Source organism: Heptranchias perlo, chromosome 5 (assembly GCF_035084215.1).
Source record: "Heptranchias perlo isolate sHepPer1 chromosome 5, sHepPer1.hap1, whole genome shotgun sequence".
NCBI lineage: Eukaryota > Metazoa > Chordata > Chondrichthyes > Hexanchiformes > Hexanchidae > Heptranchias > Heptranchias perlo.
In genome coordinates, this window is record NC_090329.1 from 40,647,757 (window position 1) to 40,670,333 (window position 22,577).

At 43.7% G+C, this 22,577-nt stretch overlaps 1 protein-coding gene across 2 annotated transcripts in view; it reads left to right on the forward strand.

Annotated features, from left to right (window-relative positions):
• Positions 1–15,484: 15,484 nt before the first annotated feature.
• The window catches only part of slc66a3 (solute carrier family 66 member 3), a 61,230-nt gene continuing 54,137 nt past the window's right edge, over positions 15,485–22,577 (forward strand). Inside the window, exon 1 of one of the 2 annotated variants that reach the window (XM_067984278.1) lies at positions 15,485–15,878. In XM_067984278.1, the coding sequence (XP_067840379.1) occupies positions 15,733–15,878 (146 nt within the window). In that variant the 5' untranslated portion in view covers positions 15,485–15,732. The remainder of the gene's footprint in view (positions 15,879–22,577) is intronic. The other variant, XM_067984279.1, reaches the window with a different exon arrangement.

A 22,577-nucleotide genomic window follows, 5' to 3' on the forward strand; every position in this document is an offset into this window, starting at 1 on the left:
TGCAGTGCTATTATATTTTCTGTTCAATTGTTTTTTTAAATTTTGCTTATATTTTGCAAACCTGAGTTAATTAATGTGCAGTTAAAATAACAATCATGGAAGGACCAATTTGCTGGCTCACAATATTGTCTTTTCTGCCTAAATTGTTGGGATTAAGATTTCCTCTCTTTGTGCCTGTGAGAATCCCTATGTTAAATAATTTTTTTTTTAAATCAAAGTTCTTAGTAGATATAGGCTAACACCAAGATTTAAGGTGATCGGCAAAAGAGCCAGAGGTGACATGAGGAAACATTTTTTTAACACAGCGAGTTGTAATGATCTGGAAGGCACTGCCTGAAAGGGTGGTGGAAGCAGATTCAGTAGTAACTTTCAAAAGGGAATTAGATAAATACTTGAAGGGGAAATAATTACAGAGCTATGGGGAAAGAGCAGGGGAATGGGACTAATTGGATAGCTCTTTCAAAGAGCCGGCACAGGCATGATGGGCCTACTATGATACTATGAACACACTCCAGACCGACAGCAATGTGGTTGATTCTTAATTGCCCTCTGAAATGGCCGAGCAAGCCACTCAGTTGTAAAATCTCGCTAAAAAAAGTCACAATAAGAATAAAACCGGACGGACCACCCGGCATCGGACCACTAGGCACCGGACACAACAAAGGCAAACCAAGCCCAGTCGACCCTGCAAAGACCTCCTCACTAACATCTGGGACTTGTGCCAAAATTGGGAGAGCTGTCCCACAGACTAGTCAAGCAACAGCCTGACATAGCCATACTCACAGAATCATATCTTTCAGCCAATGTCCCAGACTCTTCCATCACCATCCATGGGTATGTCCTGTCCCAACGGCAGGACAGACACACCAGAGGTGGCGGTACAGTGATATACAGTCAGGAGGGAGTGGCCCTGGGAGTCCTCAACATTGACTCTGGACCCCATGAAATCTCATGGCATCAGGTCAAACATGGGCAAGGAAACCTCCTGCTGATTACCACCTACCGCCCTCCCTCGGCTGATGAATCAGTCCTCCTCCATGTTGAACACCACTTGGAGGAAGCACTGAGGGTAGCAAGGGCACAGAATGTACTCTGAGTGGGGGACTTCAATGTCCATCACCAAGAGTGGCTCGGTAGCACCACTACTGACCAAGCTGGCCGAGTCCTAAAGGACATAGCTGCTAATCTGGGCCTGCGGCAGGTGGTGAGTGAACCAACACGAGGGAAAAACTTACTTGACCTCGTCCTCACCAATCTACCTGTCGCAAATGCATCTGTCCATGACAGTATTGGTAGGAGTGACCAACGCACAGTCCTCGTGGAGATGAAGTCCCGTCTTCGCACTGAGGACACCATCCAACGTGTTGTGTGGCACTACCACCGTGCTAAATGGGATAGATTCAGAACAGATCTAGCAGCTCAAAACTGGGCATCTATGAGGCACTGTGGGCCATCAGCAGCAGCAGAATTGTATTCCAGCACAATCTGTAACCTCATGGCCCGGCATATTCCTCACTCTATCATTACCAACAAGCCAGGGGATCAACCATGGTTCAATGAGGAGTGTAGAAGAGCATGCCAGGAGCAGCACCAGGTGTACCTAAAAATGAGGTGCCAACCTGGTGAAGCTACAACTACATGCATGCTAAACAGCGGAAGCAACATGCTATAGACAGAGCTAAGCAATTCCACAACCAACGGATCAGATCAAAGCTCTGCAGTCCTGCCACATCCAGTCGTGAATGGTGGTGGACAATTAAACAACTAATGGGAGGAGGAGGCTCTGTAAACATCCCCATCCTCAATGATGGCGGAGTCCAGCACGTGAGTGCAAAAGATAAGGCTGAAGCATTTGCAACCATCTTCAGCCAGAAGTGCCGAGTGGATGATCCATCTCGGCCTCCTCCCGATATCCCCACCATCACAGAAGCCAGTCTTCAGCCAATTCGATTCACTCCACATGATATTAAGAAACGGCTGAATGCACTGGATACAGCAAAGGCTATGGGCCCCGACAACATCCCGGCTGTAGTGCTGTAGACTTGTGCTCCAGAACTAGCTGCGCCTCTAGCCAAGCTGTTCCAGTACAGCTACAACACTGGCATCTACCTGACAATGTGGAAAATTGCCCAGGTATGTCCTGTGCACAAAAAGCAGGACAAATCCAATCCGGCCAATTACCGCCCCATCAATCTACTCTCAATCATCAGCAAAGTGATGGAAGGTGTCGTCGACAGTGCTATCATGCAGCACTTACTCACCAATAACCTGCTCACCGATGCTCAGTTTGGGTTCCGCCAGGACCATTCGGCTCCAGACCTCATTACAGCCTTGGTCCAAACATGGACAAAAGAGCTGAATTCCAGAGGTGAGGTGAGAGTGACTGCCCTTGACATCAAGGCAGCATTTGACCGAGTGTGGCACCAAGAAGCCCTAGTAAAATTGAAGTCAATGGGAATCAGGGGGAAAACTCTCCAGTGGCTGCAGTCATGCTTAGCACAAAGGAAGATGGTAGTGGTTGTTGGCGGCCAATCGTCTCAGCCCCAGGACATTGCTGCAGGAGTTCCTCAAGGCAGTGTCCTAGGCCCAACCATCTTCAGCTGCTTCATCAATGACCTTCCCTCCATCATAAGGTCAGAAATGGGGATGTTCGCTGATGATTGCACAGTGTTCAGTTCCATTTGCAACCCCTCAGATAATGAAGCAGTCTGAGCCCGCATGCAGCAAGACCTGAACAACATCCAGGCTTGGGCTCATAAGTGGCAGGTAACATTCATGCCAGACAAGTGCCAGGCAATGACCATCTCCAACAAGAGAGATTCTAACCACCTCCCCTCGACATTCAACAGCATTACCATCGCTGAATCCCCCACCATCGACATCCTGGGGGTCACCATTGACCAGAAACTTAACTGGACCAGCCATATAAATACTGTGGCTACAAGAGCAGGTCAGAGGCTGGGTATTCTGTGGTGAGTGACTCACCTCCTGACTCCCCAAAGCCTTTCCACCATTTACAAGGCACAAGTCAGGAGTGTGATGGAATACTCTCCACTTGCCTGGATGAGTGCAGCTGCAACAACACTCAAGAAGCTCGACACCATCCAGGACAAAGCAGCCCGCTTGATTGGCACCCCATCCACCACCCTAAACATTCACTCCCTTCATCACCGGCGCACAGTGGCTGCAGTGTGTACCATCCACAGGATGCACTGCAGCAACTCGCCAAGGCTTCTTCGACAGCACCTCCCAAACCCGCGACCTCTACCACCTAGAAGGACAAGAGCAGCAGGTACACGGGAACAACACCACCTGCACGTTCCCCTCCAAGTCACACACCATCCCGACTTGGAAATATATCGCTGTTCCTTCATCGTCGCTGGATCAAAATCCTGGAACTCCCTTCCTAACAGCACTGTGGGAGAAGCTTCACCACACGGACTGCAGCGGTTCAAGAAGGCTGCTCACCACCACCTTCTCAAGGGCAATTAGGGATGGGCAATAAATGCCAGCCTTGCCAGCGATCCCCACATGCCATGAACGAATAAAAAAAAACTGCTCCTAATAAGGCGTTAATTGCCAATCTCACTCAGATGAAACACAAGAGTGGCCGGTTTGGAAAATGAAAATGCAAAAGGAACTGTAATGATGGTTGGGGCTAAGAGACATTGCTGTGGCGGAATAGAGGGATATTAACTCTTTAGCTGGTTGTGCTTTACCTGGGAGTGTTTGATTCTGAAACAACATCATAGATACCAACTTGTATGCAACACGGGAAAGCAGAACTGCTGTCAGCACAATGACCCTGTGGCCTAATAATTACTAATGTCCCTCCAGGGTGTTTGTTAAACAGCCTCGTGCCCTCTCTGCTTCCCCACTATTAGTATCAGTCGGGTAGAAATTGGTCCTTGTTACACTCAATTTCCAAGCATAAACGGGCAAAAATGACCAATTTCGCAGGGCTATACCCTGCACCCCAAGGACGCCTGAAATACATCCAATGTCATATTGGTCTCATAGACAATTTTCAGGTGTCCCGGGCGGCCATCTTAAACAAACGTTGGGCCCCTTGCATATGATAATGAGGGGCCGAACGCCCCTTTAACGAACCCGCAGCTAAATTTATTTGCGCCACTCTTGTTATTTTTATAGTAGTGACTTGGACAAAGCTATTGTAAACAGAGAATACAAGGCAGCGTAAATAATGAGGAACAAGTCGATTCAGAAGATTTCAAACCTTTTAGGTAACTGGGCCAGTAGGTAGCAGATACAAATCAATGTAAATAAGTGTGAAATAATTAGCATGCAAGAATGAAACCAAACGAGGGAGTACAGTCCCCACCTCTTATAGCAGGCACATTGGTGTTAATACGATTAACCCACTATAAGTGGTGGACGATATATTGTCTTTTACAGGGACCAAGACCTTCCTTACTAATGGAGGGCTGACAGCAGTGAACGGTGTACACACTCGATCTTGCAGCCAGGCACCACTCCACACTTGTTTGTTTAAGCTTCTTCCCTTCACAGAAGCTGAGAGTCTCTACAAAGTGAGCATTCACTGCCATGTGTTTGACTACATCCCTCCAGAACTGATCACTCTATTCATTTCCAACATCGGGGAAAATACCGCCTCCTTCATCTGCCGGCTGATGAGTGAACCCTGATGACCACAAAATCTACCTTAGTAATACCGTCTGAGACCTGAAAAAAACACATTGAATGATCCATGGAGGGATTTAAATACAAATACAGTACGACAATGAGGTGGGAAAAGCTTATTAAATTGCCTGAAATAGCCGTTGCGCTTAATTATAATTGAATTCATTGGTAATGGCAAATGGTTAGTGCCATTTGCCCAATATAGGCGGTTGCCCGGGATAGGCATGGACAGTGTAAGTGGAGGCAACTGTATTTAGTATGTAACAGGTCGGGGGAAGAATTAGCAGAGAAATCTATGAAACCACCAGCACAGGACCTAGCTGCAGTTAAAATGAACTTCTGGCTTGGATTAGTAAAGGGACAGAGGGCTAATTAAAAGAAGTTGAACTTTTGTTGTAGAAGGCACTGATCACTCCTGCTCTGGAGGACTGTGTGTAGGTCTGCTCATCTAATCGCAGGAATTATATTATCACCGTTGAAAGTATACGGAGGTGAGCTACAAAAGTAATTCTGAGCAGCGGGAATCTAAGTTATAAGGAAGTAGGTTTATTTTAAGAAGAGGACATTTGATTCAAACTGGTTGAAATAGGGGCAGTTGAATTTAAGGAACCAGTTCAGGAACTACAAAATAAGTTAGACAAAATATGTAACTGGGTGGAACAATTGCAGATGAAATTTAATATAGACAATTGTAAATACTGCATGTAGAAAAATAATGGACAAAAGTATTCTATGAATAGGGTTAAATTAACTATGGATGAAATTTAAAGAGATCTAAGACTTTTATTAGACTCAGTGCTCAACTTGACTAAGTACTGTGTGGCAGTAATCAACAAAGCAACTAGAATACTGAACTATCTAGCCAAAAACAATAGAGCACAAGTTGGAGGAAGTCATGCTCAAACTGCACCTTGAATACTTCATCCAGTTCCAGTCACCAAGACACAAGGGAGACACTGAAGACCTGAAGAGCCAGAAGATTGTTTCCTAGCATCGTTGGACTAAGTTACGACAAAAGACTGAAGGAATTTAGGTATTTCACCTTTGAAAAGCAACTGTGAGGTGATGTGGGACAAGCTCGAGGGGATGAATGGCCTACGCCTATTCCTATGTAATAGAGATATATAAAGTAGTAAACAGTATAGAAAAAAATACACCCAGAGCACTACTTCAAACTAAACCAAGACAGTAGGACGATGGGCATAGATTCAAAAAGCCAAATTTAAATGGATGTATGCAACAATTTCTTCGCACAAATGGACTGGACTTCCCAGCAGAGTAGCAGAGGCAAAATAAGGGAATCATTTCTTTTTAAAACTGTTGGATGCTGTGATGGGGGACAATGGGTTTTTCTTGATGAATGAGCAAAGAAGGGTTGAATGGCCTTTTGATTTGTGTCTATCTTGTGAGCTAATTGAAGTTTTCTATATCATGAAGGGAAATGATAAAATTGATGCAACTGTTCACGATAGTGAAGGGTTCAATTGCCAACTAACACAATTTAGGATGTTAGGAGTAAGAAGGGAAGTGAGGGAGAACATTTTGCAAAATAGAGTTGTTGAACAAGTTACCAGGAAAAGAACTTGAAGTAGACAATTGGATGCATCTTTGTGGAGGAAAGGGATTAAGGAATATGGTGAGAGGACAGGTAGATGGGATTAATGTCTGAGAAAGAGTTTGTTGGGCCAAATGGCCTTTTCCTATTCCTAAAAATTCTTACGTCTTTGTGCCTGTATTAAAAAGAATAAGAATGAACAAGATGAGCTGTACCTTGCTCACATTTTGTACACAGTTAGTTACAAAAACAGCAGATGGCGCTCTGTGTTTAGAAAATATGTAGGAATGTTTCAATGGCATTGGTATAAGAGATTATTCTCATTTTGAGTTGGAAATATGTGAATAAAATTCCAGTTATCAAATCTCTGCAGTCCACACAACACAATGGGCTGGTATTTTTGTAGTCAGAATTTTCATAAAGAAAGGGTTTGCTGTGACAAAGCAGTTGTATTTTCACTTCCCTAGTAGCAACAATGTAGAAAGCTACTTTGTGTTACAGTTGGAGATAATTTTAACTTTTTGCGATAGTGTAAACAGGGCAATATCTGATTGGCCGCCCGTTATACACCCCTCCCAGTTTTCGTTTCCATTGACTGGAAACAAAAGTTAGGTTTAACATCTCATCCAAAAGACAGCACCTCCGACTGAAGTATCAGTTTAGATTATGTGCTCAAGTCTCTGGAGTGGGACTTGAACCCACAATATTCTGACTCAGGGGTGAGAGCTCTATCACTGAGCCAAAGCTGACTCCCAAATAAATTTACAAACTTGTTATTTTTTTCTACCTAAAGTACACCCAGTGTTTTATGAGTCATTACTTTTATACATTTTTAAAACCCCACTGAGATTGGCTGGAACTCCAGATTTGCTGGCAAAGTCTGTTCTTTGATATTTCTATTTATAGAACCCAAAAACTTCAGGACCTCCCATTTGGGTCCACTGTGAATGCCTCTCAAATAGCTGAGTTTCCACTATCTGTACTATTTTAAATAGTGCATAAAACTGCCATTCCATCACTAACGGGAACAGGAAGTTGGGACATAAATGTAGCAACACTACTAAAGTGTAGCTCTGTTGCTGGGCAGACGAGGACTATTTTTAGAAACTTGAAAACGCAGATTCAAACTTACTTTGATTGCAACCTGGAAAACAAAAGGCACAATCTGAAATTACACAGTTTTAGACCTGAATAACTTCCCTTCCAACCCATCCCTAATAATGTGCAATGTAACCAATACAACCGGTGAATAAATACCTAACAAATAAACAACATCTAAGAAAGCATAGAACAAGAAAAGTTCATCCAGCCTCCCAAACCTGTTCTTCCCAAAGACCATGTACCATCGAACCCTACTACCTACCTTTTCAATTTGTTGAGGGAAAGTTCTGTATGAGTAATCCATGATTCCCAAAGCTAATCAAAAGCAAAACTCCCCAGTATCCATCTATCCCCACAATCCAGGGTTTTCAGATCAGGCTGCTCCAGGCACTTGCAAGAACTTAGCTGTCTACAAATTCTCTGAAATGATGAGATCAACTGAGCGGTTGTTCAGATGGGTGCCGAACCGCTGTGTGACGCTAGAAACATTGGAACAGGAGTAGGCCACTCAGCCCCTCGAGCCTATTCCGCCATTCAATTAAATCATGGCTGATCTGTAACATAAATCCATGTACCAGCCTTGGTTCTGTAACCCCTAATACCCTTGCCTAACCAAAATCTATCAATCTCAGTTTTGAAATTTTCAATTGCCCCATGCCCAGGAGTGATAGTGAGGCCACCATGTTCCTGTCCAGACTCATAGACATTGTACAATGGAGCTCAAGTTTGCTGTGCCACAATATTACCAATCAAATTTACATTTTAGAAATGCAGATGTAACTGCATTACTTGCAGCCAAGGTCACTGATTTATAGTTGGAATGGATGGAATCACAGAATTCGATCCCTAGAACATGGATAAAAGGCCCAGAATCGTGTCTAACAAAAGTAGAATTTAACTTATTCAGTCGCCATAGGTCCTTCTTATAAGCGCATGGAATTGTGAATGTAATCCCTGAAGCACCAGCATACATCCTGAATCCTGTGTAATAAAGATGTAAATTGACATTAAATCACAGTAAAACGGGCCCTGTCTATTGTTTCTATTTACAGATGTGTCAAGTGTCACCCATGAGGAATGACAGTCATTTTGGTTTCAAAATATGATCCATTTTGGTAAAAACACTCCTGAAAATAAACACAGTTCCATATGTTTAAATGTCGCTCTTGCTTCTGGTAACTGTCATTCTTAATACAGTTCCTCAATGCCACCAGCTCTGCTCTTTTCTGCTTTGGTAAAACCTCTTAGTCGATGATGCAGCACTGTTAAAGGATTTTTTTTCTTAAAATACGCTTATATATAATTTCTATAAATTAAAGAAAAATGCATCTAGTGACAGATGGAAAAAAAAACCCTGAGTTTATCCCAAATACTATCAATTACCAACCATACAAAGCTGATGAATTTCCAGCCCCGTTTGCTTGTTCAGTCGCCCCTGGCCCAGAAGTGTTTGTGAGCCACCATGTACCTGTCCAGACCAATAGTCCTAGAAATTCAGTGGCACCGTGCCTCCAACATGGCGGGCAGGATATGCATGCTTGTTACGAGCCAGAAGTTTGCCACCCACCATATTGTTGTTGGCAAAAATTTAGGTATCCAGGGCCCACGCCTGAAACAGTTGCTAGACCCTGTGCATACGCAAATAAAGGGCCTAACACCAGTTTAACCTCTGCAATATTGGTTTGCCCTGAGGCAGCCGCATTTAGGAAAATCAGGTCTACGTGCGGCCTAACAGATGATCCATAAAGGGACTGCTGCAGACCGCCACCAAATAGGTAAGTTTGCTAAAAATACTTGCCTGAATGTGAAGCCGGGAGGAGCAGGAGTGGTCCTCCCAAACCCACATTAAAACTTCAGGCCACTGCCAGCCCATTCACCCCCTCTCAGGATTGCACCCTCGACACACCCCACCGATTGCCACCGCAACCCTCCCCAATCATGGCCACTGCTATGCTCCCTCCTGTTGCCCCCCCTGTCGCGATCGCCCTCCTCACGATGGCCCCCCCTGCCGATCGCCCTCCTCCCAGTCGCCCCCTCTCTCGGTCGCCCCACTCTCCCAGTTACCTGAGGACCGCAGCCAGTGACACAGTGGCCCAATATCGAGGCTTCTTCTCCGGCGAGCTGCCTGGGACACCCATTAGGTGGGTGCAGTTCGCCGGTTCGATGATAATAAGACTCGTGGCCCGATATTAGGTGCGCCTGGATGTATAAGTCCGAGGCGCACCTAATATATGGACTTAAACATCCAGGCGCAGGGATTTTCCCCCATAATGACCAGAATGTAGATGCTGCTGAGAGAATTCAGATATTTCATAGACATGTGCATCTTACACAGAAGTTAGCCTGGGTTTTTATCTGGATTTTCTCTTGTCCCAGGAGATCACATGGTTTTAGGTGGGGGGAGTGTATATATTGTCCAGCATCATATGTACAGTGTGTAGAACTGTGGTCAGAGCCCTACTGTCAGCCACAGTCAGATTCAGTATCAAAATATTGGTGATGTTTTTCAGTTATGAGATATGCCAGCATCACAGTGATAACTCCACCACTGCCGACGAGCTCTAGCACACGGACAAGCGCATTATCACACAAATGATGAGGGGAGCTGAGTCGTCTCGTCTGAATGATTGTAGAGCTTCATGTAAACAGAAGCAGTTAGAGGAGATGGTGTTTGATCGATTCTGTACAATTGTCACAGTCGGTGCCCTCAGACTGATTCCCCCTGCAAAAACACATTGCTGACCAGCAAAGGGATTTTACTGATAACCTTGATACCAAAATAAATATCCTTTTAACACAGGTGACCATTATCTGTCTCTTTCTCCCAGAATATGCATTTAGGAGATTCAGAATGCCAGGCAGATACTAAGGTAGAAAAAGGATCAACAAATGTATCTCCTTGGAAATCAAACCATCTGAAGCAGAAAAAACAACAGGATCAAACAGTTCAGATCATGATCTACTAGTTCAGAGCATAATGTACCAGTTTCCTCTATTGGAACCAGCAGCTTTGTCCACTGTGGTTATACAAACAGGTTATGAATCGGACTAAAAATACAAAAAAAAATTGTTTTTCAATTGTTTTCATTTAACTGTGAATAAACCTCGTCAGCCCCCACCCCACAAAAGTTTGTTAAATAATGGATTTATGAAAGAAGCTTGTTTTTATTGGGTAAATGAAATGAAAACAGTCGTAGCCGTTTATTTGCAACTCGCTCAATTGCAATCCCGTTTTAACGTAACCATTTCTAAAGAGCTGATTGAAGTCAGCGTACATGTGGAACCTAACGTCATATCTTCGGATAATGTCACCGAAGGGCAGCATGTCAATGAGAAATAGGAGGGGTGTAAGGATAGGTCATTGGTGGACTCCAGAGGTAATGGTGCAGGGGCGGGAAAAGAAGCCATTGCAGGAGATTCTCTGCCTCCATTTTAATTACGAACATACGAACTATGACAGACAGGAAAAGACCCTCTCGTCCATCCAACCTGTCCCACACAATTGTGATACCACAATATATACACTCCCCCCACCTAAAACCATGTGATCTCCTGGGACAAGTGAAAATCCAGATAAAAACCCAGGCTAATTTGGGGAAAAAAAGTCTGGGAAATTCCTCTCTGATCCCCCCCCAGCGCAGGAAATCACTATGGCGCTGAATTCTATGCATTACATGACCTTCCTTTTGTAAGAGGTGATCTCTGCCCCAGCCAGAGGAGGACCACTAGACTAGTGGAGGTCCAGCTCTCGTTTGAAGGAATTCAGCGAATCGGCGTCTCCTGCACGAGCCGGCAGCCTGTTGCAGAGGTCCACTATTCTCTGGGAGAAGAACCACCTTCTGCCTTATACAACTTAAAATTGTGACCTCTGGTCCTCCCTACCTATTTAATTGGAACAAACTGTAAACTTGAACACAATCTATTCCCTTCATCATCTTATAAACCTTGATCAGCTCACCCCTAAGTCTACGCTTCTCTAAAGTGTACAGTCCCAGCTCTTTTAACCTATCTTGATAACAAAGATGCTTTAAGCTGGGAATTAGTCTAGTCGCCCTCCTCCACACCCTTTCCAAAGCCTCAATATCACCCACCATGTAAAGAGACCAAAACTGGACACAGTATTCCAACTGAGGCTTGACCAAAGTCTTATACAAGGAAAAAATAGTATGCTTAGTCTTATAGTCAATTGTCCTATAAATGCACCCCAACACCCTATTTGCTCTAGCTATCGCTTCATGGCATTGCTCATGAACCTTTAGAGATCTATGCACTAGAACGCCCAGATCGCTTTCTTTCTCCACCTGCTTTAATGCTTTTCCCTGAAGTGTGTATGTATGTTGAGCATTTGCCCTGCCCACATGCATAACACTGCACCTTTCCAAATTAAACACCATTTACCTGTCACTAGCCCAGTCCTCAACACATCAAGATCCACCTGAAACAGTCGAGCATTGTCTCCAGTCCTAACGCTCGCACAGATCTTGGTATCATCTGCAAATTTGCAGATCGTACCCCCAACATCTACATCTAGATTATTAATACGAATAGTAAAGACCAATGGTCTCAACACCGATCCCTGTGGGACACAACTGGTGAACGGTCTCCAAACAGATCCAAATCCATCTATAACTACTTTCTGCCTATGGCCTTCCAGCTAATTATTCAGCTACTAAGGAATTCTGGATAAGTGCATGTTTAATTAAAGTACTTATTACGTTTGAGTACAATAAGCTGAGTTACTTTCTTTAGCATTATGCTTGGATCAAGATCTCTATACACTACAGATACAATTTGAAAATATTTGTAGCATAGCCCTTTCAATTCTTAATTTGCCAATTCAATGAAAATAGGATACATGACAATCATATAATTTCCACAAAAGTAATTATTCTAAAAGTTCAGCTTTCCAGCGGGAATGTACCAGTCAACATAATTGGGGAACATTTTATCATAGAATCATAGAAAGTTACGGCACAGAAGGAGGCCTTTCGGCCCATCGTGTCCATGCCGGCTGAAAAAGAGCTATCCAGCTTAATCCCACTTTCCAGCACTTGGACCGTAGCCCTTTAGGTTACGGCATTTCAAGTGCACATCCAAGTACTTTTTAAATGAGTTGAGGGTTTCTGCCTCTACCACCCTTTCAGGCAGTGAGTTCCAGACCCCCACCACCCTCTGGGTGAAAACATTTCTCCTCAGCTCCCATCTAATCTTTCTACCAATTACTTTAAATCTCTGCCCCCTGGTCACTGACCCCTTCTGTTAAGGGAAATAGGTCCTTCCTACCCAATCTATCTAGGCCCCTCATAATCTTATACACCTCAATTAGATCACCCCTCAGCCTCCTCTGTTCCAATGAATACAACCCCAGCCTATACAATCTTTCCTCATAGCTAAAATTCTCCAGTCCTGACAACATTCTCCACATCTCCTCTGTACCCTCTCTAGTGCAATCACATCTTTCCTGTAATGTGGTGACAGAACTGTACCCAGTACTCAAGCTGTGGCCTGACCAATGTTTTATACAGTTCTAGCACAACCTCCCTGCTCTTATATTCTATGCCTCGGCTAATAAAGGAAAGTATCCCGTATGCCTTTTTAACCACCTTATCTACCTGTCCCACCTTCAGGGATCTGTGGACATGCACTCCATGGTCCCTTTGTTCCTCTACACCTCTCAGCATCCTCCCATTTATTGTGTACTCCCTTGCTTTGTGTGCCCTCCCCACATGCATTACCTCACACTTCTCTGGATTGAATTCCATTTGCCACTTTTCTGCCCATCTGACCAGTCCATTGATATCTTCCTGCAGTCTACAGCTTTCCTCCTCGCTATCAACCACACAGCCAATTTTTGTATCACCTGCAAACTTCTTGATCAAGCCCCTCTACATTCAAGTCCAAATCATTAATATATACCATAAAAAGCAAGGGATCTAATACTGAGCCTTGCGGGACCCCACTGGAAACAGCCTTTCAGTCGCAAAAACACCTGTTAACCATTACTCTTTGCTTCTTGCCACTGAGCCAATTTTGGATCCAACTAGCCACTTTCCCTTGGATCCCATAGGCTTTTACTTTTTTGACCAGTCTGCCATGTGGGACCTTGTTTAATACCTTGCTAAAATCCATATACACTACATCAAATGCATTACCCTCATCGACCCTCCTTGCTACCTGCTCAAAAAATTCAATCAATTAAGCAGACGCGACCTTCCCTTAACAAATCCATACTGACTGTCCTTGATTAACACTTGCTTTTCTAAATGACGATCTATCTTGTCCCTCAGAATCAATTCCAATAATTTGCCCACCACCGAGGTTAGACTTACTGGCCTATAATTACTTGGTCTATCTCTTTCTCCCTTTTTAAACAACGGTACAATGTTAACAGTCCTCCAATGGTACCACGCCTGTAGCCAGGGAGGATTGGAAAATGATGGTCAGAGCCTCCGCTCTTTCCTCCCTTGCTTCTCTTAGCAGCCTGGGATACATTTCATCCGTGCCTGGCGATTTATCTACTTTCAAAGATGCTAATCCCCTTAATACTTCCTCTCTCACTATGTTTGTCCCATCCAATATTTCACACTCCTTCTTCATAACTACAATCTCTGCATCGTCCCCCTCTTTTGTGAAGACGGATGCAAAGTATTATCCTTGAAGCAAGAATCCATAATAATATTTTATTGTCCCTTCCCCAATTTCTATAATTTATAAGGTATTCAAATCTACAAGGATAGTCTCATGACAAGGCCATGTGATCCGATGGATCCAAAGCAGGGTTTAATGAGATAAATTAATAGAATAGGATCACATATCAACATGCCAATTTTGCTTTAATCATAATTTTCCTTAATTATAATGAGCTTCCTCCTCTTCCTAGCATTTCCCTGTCTAGCTGATTGTTTTGATCATTCCTGAACAATAATGAATTGTATGGTCCAGCCAATCATTCTCTCTGCCCTTTCCTATCCCTCAGTTACTGGTTACAGGGTTTGTATCTGTCTGATCCAAAGATCTCTTCAAATGGATGCCCCATCTGCTATCAGCGGTGTGTCAATGTGTGGAAAGACATTCACTCTAGGATAGTATTTTTTAAGATGGCATTTCCAGTAATGTGTGTGTGAGATGATGGAGCTGATTGATTTCCATGATATGACTTCTCTGTCTTGCCAGAAGGGTCAAAATCCCGTAAAGAAGCGAAGGCTTCATGATTATCAAGGGTATATCCCAATATTTACAATTTCAATTCAGAGAGGATGCCTGAATCTCTCAGCCTACATCAGTGTGTCTGTGGCTCAATGCCAGAATGTGATTATGGTTTTGTACCTGCTCATTACATAGAATTTACAGCACAGAAACAGGCCATTTGGCCCAACTGATCCATGCTGCTGTTTATGCTCCACACTAGCCTCCTCCCACCCTACTTCATCTAACCCTATCACATGATATGGATCACATTATTCTGAGGATGACCGTTAATCTAACAACTAGCCAATCTAACAACAATTATTAAGTGTTGATAAAGAGTGGGATGGCAACACCTTTAATGCAAAAGGCCAAAAGAACCTCTTAAATAGAAGAATATTTTTTCTTTCTCCTCCCCATGTAGACCCACTATATCAGTTCATTGCACAGAGATGTCAGTGATCAGTAAATCGGCATCCAAATTGGATCTAGATGCCAATTGGAAGGTATTTGAGCCAGAAATGTTCAGCAGTGGTTCAAAACACATCAGTGTTGGGCAAACACTTTTTTTTTTGTTTGGTGCAGATGTGCCTTAACCGGTGTTTTCAACACTAAAACAATTAACAAAGTTACCAGATCAGAAGCATTCCTTGTCTGGAAATACCTTGTGCCCAGCCCACAGAAATTTGCTATGTCACTTCAGAGGGCACTGAGAGTCAACCACATGTAGTCACAAGTAAACCCTTCCCCTGTCATGGCCATTTAAAACATAAGACTTCCAAAACTGTAATACACTAAACGTATGTTAAAAAAATTCAGTGTTGCAAAAAGGTCCAATTGATGTAAGCAATGTGGTGCATGCCCATCCTTCCTGAAACCGATCCACAGTATAATTATTATTTTGCAAAGTCCAACTCCTTTGCAGGGGGCTCTGCAGTTGATAGAAGCCGGCGAAGCGGCTACAAAAAAAAAAGCAAGTCTTGAGCCGAGGCTCCAGCAACTCGCACTTCCCCGGGATCGAGACCCCGGCTGCGGAGCCCCGGAGCCCGGAGCCCCGGTTCTCCCTCCTCCCCTTGTCTCGGCCAAGATCCGCCTTTTTTTTTCCGGCCGAGTACGGGTCGCGCTAGAGGTCTGCATTCATTTTCAAGGCGTATCCGGAAAACCCCATTGATGTATAAATAAAGAAAGGCAAAGGAGGAGACGGGGATCGGGGCGCAAGGTGTCCGCAGATGGAGCCGGAGTCCGCGCTGGTGCTGGCCAACTCCAGCACTTTCATAGTGTGCATGGTCCTGAAGTTCCCGCAGATATTCACAGTCATTGCCGCGAAAAATGCCCGAGGACTCAGCCTCCGGAGCTTACTCCTCGAACTGACCGGGTGAGTGAGTGAGAGGAGCCGGCGCCGCTCCGTGTACCACCTTGGCTCTTCCATCAATACAGTCTGGCACCGTGGGGAGGGTGACCTGGGCACCGCTCCAACCGGTGGCCATAAATTAACTATCACTTGGGAACTTATTAAAATGTACTTTTTAAAATTAAAATTGTATTTCATTCACTCTTGAACTCCAGTGAATTTGCTAAGCTGTTTAATGCCAACGACATTGTTACAAACTTAAAACGTTGGTTCTTGATTTTACTCAACATCCCCTTTTCTCTCAAAATAGTTCTGAGACCTTCTGCTCTGGTATCTCATATCTCGAGATTCTTTCATTAACTTTTGCACTCATCTAAAAAATGTTTTTGCAAATTATTCAACAAATAGTTGGTGGGGAAATTATTTGGCACATATAGAGAGGCTAGCAGCTTTAAAACCCAAAGGACGTTACATTACGTGCGCGTTGAAAACATGCTATAATGTGGCACTTGATGGATCATTTCAGGATAATACTCCTGATCCTGAGTGTCCTAGACTTTCCTACCCAAAAATATAGCTCTATTTATACAAAACTGGAATAGTTTTTTTTACTTTATATTTTAAATTGCTGGGCTCCTAATTAAAGCTGTGATTGTGCCTATTCTTTAAGAACATAAGAAATAGGAGCAGGAGTAGGCCAATCGGCCCCTCGAGCCTGCTCCGCCATTCAATAAGATCATGGCTGATCTGATCCTAATCTCAAATCTAAATTCATGTCCAATTTCCTGCCTGCTCCCCGTAACCCCTAATTCCCTTTACTTCTAGGAAACTGTTGATTTCTGTTTTATATTTATTTAATGATGTAGCTTCCACAGCTTCCTGGGGCAGCAAATTCCACAGACCTACCACCCTCTGAGTGAAGAAGTTTCTCCTCATCTCAGTTTTGAAAGAGCAGCCCCTTATTCTAAGATTATGCCCCCGAGTTCTAGTTTCACCCATCCTTGGGAACATCCTTACTGCATCCACCCGATCAAGCCCCTTCACAATCTTATATGTCTCATTCTTCTGAACTCCAATGAGTAGAGTCCCAATCTACTCAACCTCTCCTCATATGTCTGCCCCCTCATCCCCGGGATTAACCGAGTGAACCTTCTTTGTACTGCCTCGAGAGCAAGTATGTCTTTTCTTAAGTATGGAGACCAAAACTGTATGCAGTATTCCAGGTGCGGTCTCACCAATACCTTATATAACTGCAGCAATTTTTGTTCTAGATAAGTTAGAAACTAACCCAGTGCTCCCATCTCCATTGATTGGAATGTGCAATAAGTGTTGGTTTAGGCATTGAGATGCTTTGCATCTGTTCTTTGAGAGTGCTCAGAATGCAGAATTGATGTAAAAATGGCACTTCAAGTGGGAGGGCAGAAAAAGGTCAATATATTTTTAAAAATCATGTTAAAACAGGAAATAGTGGAACAATATTGAAAACTTATTTTTGTAAAGGAAATTTTGAGAAGCCCATTATAGAGCTGTAGTCTAAATTATTCCTGTAAAACAATATGTCTGAACTTTGTCATTGAGTCTTTTTTTAATAAACATTGTATTTTCATCCCTTTGGAGTGTACTGTTCCTTCAAAAAAACAATTTTGCACATGCTTAACCCAGTTGGTGGTGCCTCTGGTTCAGTTAAGCTGGAATGACAGATTTAATGGTGAGCTTGCCACATGCTGATTTGGTAATGGGGTCAAGCTGTAGTCTGCTCAGGCCTCAGAAAAAAATTGTTGGTCCTATTGTGCAAGCAGGAGTATTACACTCTTCTCTTAATTCAAGTTTTAGGTAACTTTGAAATATCAAATAATTTGAATTTTTAGTGCCAAAGTGACTTTGAATTATCAGGAATAGATAGTATTGTGTACTTAAAACAAAATATGTGGAATTAAGATTGATTGACATTGGAATTAGTGATTCCACCATTAACAGTACCAACTAAGGTATACTGCTCTTTTTTTATAAAAAGTAATTTGAGGTATTTACTTTTGGATGTTACAGGTGCTCAAAAACCTGAATCATCACTTATTGTATACAAACCAGCCAGCAAGTCTCATCCAAAGTCCCAAATGATCCAAACTAGAAGAATTCAGATAAATCTTGGCCTTATAAATAGAGACATAGAGTACAAAGGCAAGGAAATTATGGTAAACATTTATAAGTCACTGGTTAAGCCTCATCTAGTATATTGTGTCTGATTCTCTGCACCACACTTCAGGGAGGATGTCAAGGCCTTGGAGAGGGTGCAGAGGAGATTTACTCGAATGGTACCAGGGATGAGGGACTTCAGTCATGTGGAGAGACTAAAGAAGCTAGGACTGTTTTCCTCCTTAGAGCAAAGAAGGTTAAGGAGTTTTGATAGAATAGATGGGGAGAAACTGTTTCCACTGGCAGGAGAGTCAGTAACCAGAGGACATAGATTTAAGATAATTGACAAAAAATCCAGGGGGGAAATGAGGAGAAATTTTTTAAGCAGTGAGTTGTTATGATCTGGAATGCACCTGAAAAGTTGGTGGAGCAGCTTCAATAGTAACTTTCAAAAGGGAATTGGATATATGCTTGAAAAGGAGAAATTTGCAGGGCTATGGGCAAAGAGCAGGAGAGTGGGACTAATTTGACAGCAGTTTCAAAGAGCTGGCACCAACATGATGGGCTAAATGGCCTCCCTGTGTGCTGTATGATTCTGTGAAATTTAAATAGATGCAATTTAGATCTTGTCCTACTATATATTATCTCACTTTAATTAGCAACATTACTGTGTTATGCAGTCTACATAGTGTTGGATAAAATGTGCTGTTCTGATAGCATACCAGCACACCAGTACATTGATTTGTTTTTTGGGATACTGTATTTTCTCTGTCCACAGGGTATATTTGCCTTTGTGTAAAGTTAAAGGGAAATTCTATTATTAAGCTGTCATTAAAAGCTTAAAGTCAGTAAAATAATTTTCTTGTAATTTTATACACAGAGGAAATTATACCCACATGTTGGTAATATTTGACACCAGTATTACCATGAGGTACTGTATTGTGAAAGAATTTGAAACTCTAGGCCAGTGACTTATTGTATAAATAGAATATCACATCAGACCAGATGACTAGTTCTGGGCATTCATTAATTTATGAGGAAAAACTTTTAAAATTATACTTGCACTTGTTAAAAGAATAATGGTAATATAGGTGATCATTGGTGCAATTTTGCATAGATGGAAATATTTCTGAAGGTAAATTTGATTTAAAGGTGATGGACACTGCAACCAGGAAAAATAGAGTGGTCTGAGGGTGAAAAGTATTGTGTCTGTTGGTAATAAGGAGTGTTTCATAATCAGACTTTCTTGGTGATTTGCTGTGGTATTCTATATGAAACTGGGCTAAATTGCTTTTTAGTAATGGTACAGTTGTCACAGTAAGCACCTGTGGAGGCCTTCTTACCTTCAGGATCAGGGAGTATTTATGCAGAACTTTCCCTCAAGATTAAGTATGTAGGTATGGTCATGGGCTCATTGACTTTTCTCATTCCATGCTTTCTTATGTTCTTCAGTTCACTTTTGTTTCTAGTATCAATCATGCTCATTTTAAAAAGGTATTTACAAATCTGGAAGTTTGTTTATGGAAAGATTGTTGACAGATCACCAGGGGAAAGGTGCTAGCTAAGTTTAGAAGGCCTCCGGTTAGAAAAAGCAGCAGGGCGCCGAAAGAAATGTCGGGGGTCTTGTGTGATGTCCCGCTAAACGTTTTCAATACCACATTGAGGCCTGGGGTGGTGCCAGAGGATTGGAGACAAGCACATGTGGCCCCCTTATACAAAAAGTGATTAAAAGTCAAATCTGGGGAACTATAGACCAGTGAGTCTAACCTCTGGTGGGGAAGATAATGGAAAGAATCATAAGAGATACTTTAAAGGAGCATGAGGGAATTTAGGGGATGGTCAATGCAGACTCAGAAATCAGAGGTCATGTTTTAAATTTTGTTGACGAGGTGACTAGAATAGTAGATCAAGGAGACCCGACAAACATCATCTACTTAGATCTCAAAGACTTTTGATAAGGTGCCATAAGACGTATTGTGTGCAAAAAGTAGGTTTCATAATGTGTGTGCGTGGTGGGGTGGGGGGGGGAACTAAAATGGAAAGATAACTTGGCAAAGGGAGTGTGAACAAGAAGTGATACAGGACTCCTGAATAGGCTAAAGGTCAATTTTGTTGCCTATTCCCAAGAGTTGGGGGAAGTAAAGGTTGGTAAATTGAATCCAACACATATGGGCCTGGTGGCCTTTTCTCATTGCCAATCTCTTAGTAAAATTCTTGCGTCTGTGCGCACTTCCTGCCTGTACAACATGATATCTGTTATCACGTTTTAGCCACACCTTGTGTCATCTTTTTCCCATTATAAGTTCCTAGTCCGCATTCTGGCAAGCGAGAGGTTGATAGTAGGTGAGGGTTTGAGTCAGAATTGTGGAGGTGCGAAAGAGCACAGGAGGCGTGAGGGAGGGAGGGAGGGAGGGAGGGAGGGGGAGGGGTAGGGGAGAGGGGGAGGGGTAGGGGAGAGGGGGAGGGGGAGGGGAAGGGGAGAGGGGTAGGGGAAGGGGAGAGGGGGAGGGGGGGGAGGAGAGGGGGGGAGAGGGGGAGGGGGAGGGGGGGGAGGAGAGGGGGAGGGAGGGAGGGAGGGAGGGGGGGAGAGGGGAGGGGAGAGGGGGGGGGGGGGGAGGGGAGAGGAGGGGAGAGAGGGGCGAGGGGGGGGGGCGGCGAGGGGGGGGGGGGGGCGGCGAGGGGGGGGGGGCGGCGAGGGGGGGGGGAGGGCGAGGGCGCGGCACGAGGGGGGGGGAGCGCGAGGGCGCGGCACGAGGGGGAGGGAGGGAGAGCACGCTCGCTCGCTGGGGCGTGAGGGAATGGTGTGCGTGGGAGGGGGAGGGCCCGGGAGGCTTGATGGGGGAGGGCCCGGGAGGCTTGATGGGGGAGGGCCCGGGAGGCTTGATGGGGGAGGGCCCGGGAGGCTTGATGGGGGAGGGCCCGGGAGGCTTGATGGGGGAGGGCCCGGGAGGCTTGATGGGGGAGGGCCCGGGAGGCTTGATGGGGGAGGGCCCGGGAGGCTTGATGGGGGAGGGCCCGGGAGGCTTGATGGGGTGAGCGCGCGCGGGAGGCTTGAGGGGGACGGGGAGTGGGAGCGCGCGGGAGGCTTGAGGGGGGACGGGGAGCGAGCGGGAGGCGGGAAAGCACACTTTCCCCACAACCCCTTACCCCAAATGCAGTCAGCAGCCTTTGGTGGCTTCTTTCCCCACCATACTATACCACCTCCCACTGGAAAGGAAAGAATGAGGGGCAAAAAAAGTTATGGGAAAAGAAGTGGAAGAGGAGAGTGACAGATGCAGAAGAGGAGAGACGAGTAACGCAAAGAGATCAGAGACTGATAAGAGTGGCCCTATCCTCCGATTCACCATATTGGAAATTGAATGAGCTAAATTGACCAAATGGTCATTTCCTGTTTCTAAAATTTCTTATAGAATGCTGAATTGCACAACAGAATTTGCACAATTAATTTTACATTACCATTCCCAAGAGGTTTTTTTTAAACAAAAAAGCTATTCATTTTAATCAAGAAAAGCTACCTCCGCAAGGATGCATCATATGGAAAATCACTGTACACGTTTTAATAGTACCTTATTGTTGCCAGCAGTGTGAGTTGCTTCACAGACTTATTAGGATTTCTGATTTAAAGGATCTCTAAAGCAAAGAACATATTTCAGTTAGTTCAATACAGGAGTTAAAGATTCCATTGAATTGCCAGGGACTTAAAGGTGTATTCCTACCTGATACCAAGAATTAGATAGATAGCATTCAGCCTAAAACCATGCTAATGCTTTTTTCAAAAAAAAAGTTGCAATATTCATTGCACCAACAATGTATTCTGTGAGTTTAATTTTTGAACATAATTGCAACAGCACATATATCGAGGAATTTTCCAGATGAATTAATTTACAAATTGCCACACTGAAATGCAATAATCTTGTGTAAAATCACAGTAGTTGAAGTTGGTGTACATTCCATTTAATTGGCAATAGAAAACTAAGATAACTGAGCAGTAATTGGGATCCAATGAGCGGATAACCTGACTGCTCCTTGAATAATGAGCTGTATCAGCTTTGGGCTCTCTGCTGTTAAAGACATACCCACCTAGAGATAAACGGACCATCCATCGTCTCTTGCTACAAAGTGCGTTCTCTTGGTTGATTCATGGAAAGCACTATGAGGATACTTTATTCGTCCTGTCGTTGAGCAGATAACTGGTGCTATTGTGAGCATAGCTGTGAGAAAGACAAAAGAGAAAAGTGGGGTAGTATAACATAAATAATGATCACTGTCATTGTTACTAAAGTACTGCAGGTAAAAAGTTTGATACAAGGCCTTACAAGATCAGTTGTGCAAGTTGGGGCAATTGTTTGGTTGCTGTCACATTGATGAGCATGTGCCTGTCAAATATGGAGAGGTTAATGTCTTAATGACATTAAACAGAAATGTTGCAAGAAAATCTAAACTTTAATATCATAACATAAAGCTGCAACATAGGCAACCAAAGAACTAAAGTGCTTAGACGCTGCTGACGTTTTGGGGAAACAAAATTTAGCATAGCCCTAGATAGGTCTCCCTATGGCCTGGTACTAATTCAAGTATAGTATAAGGATA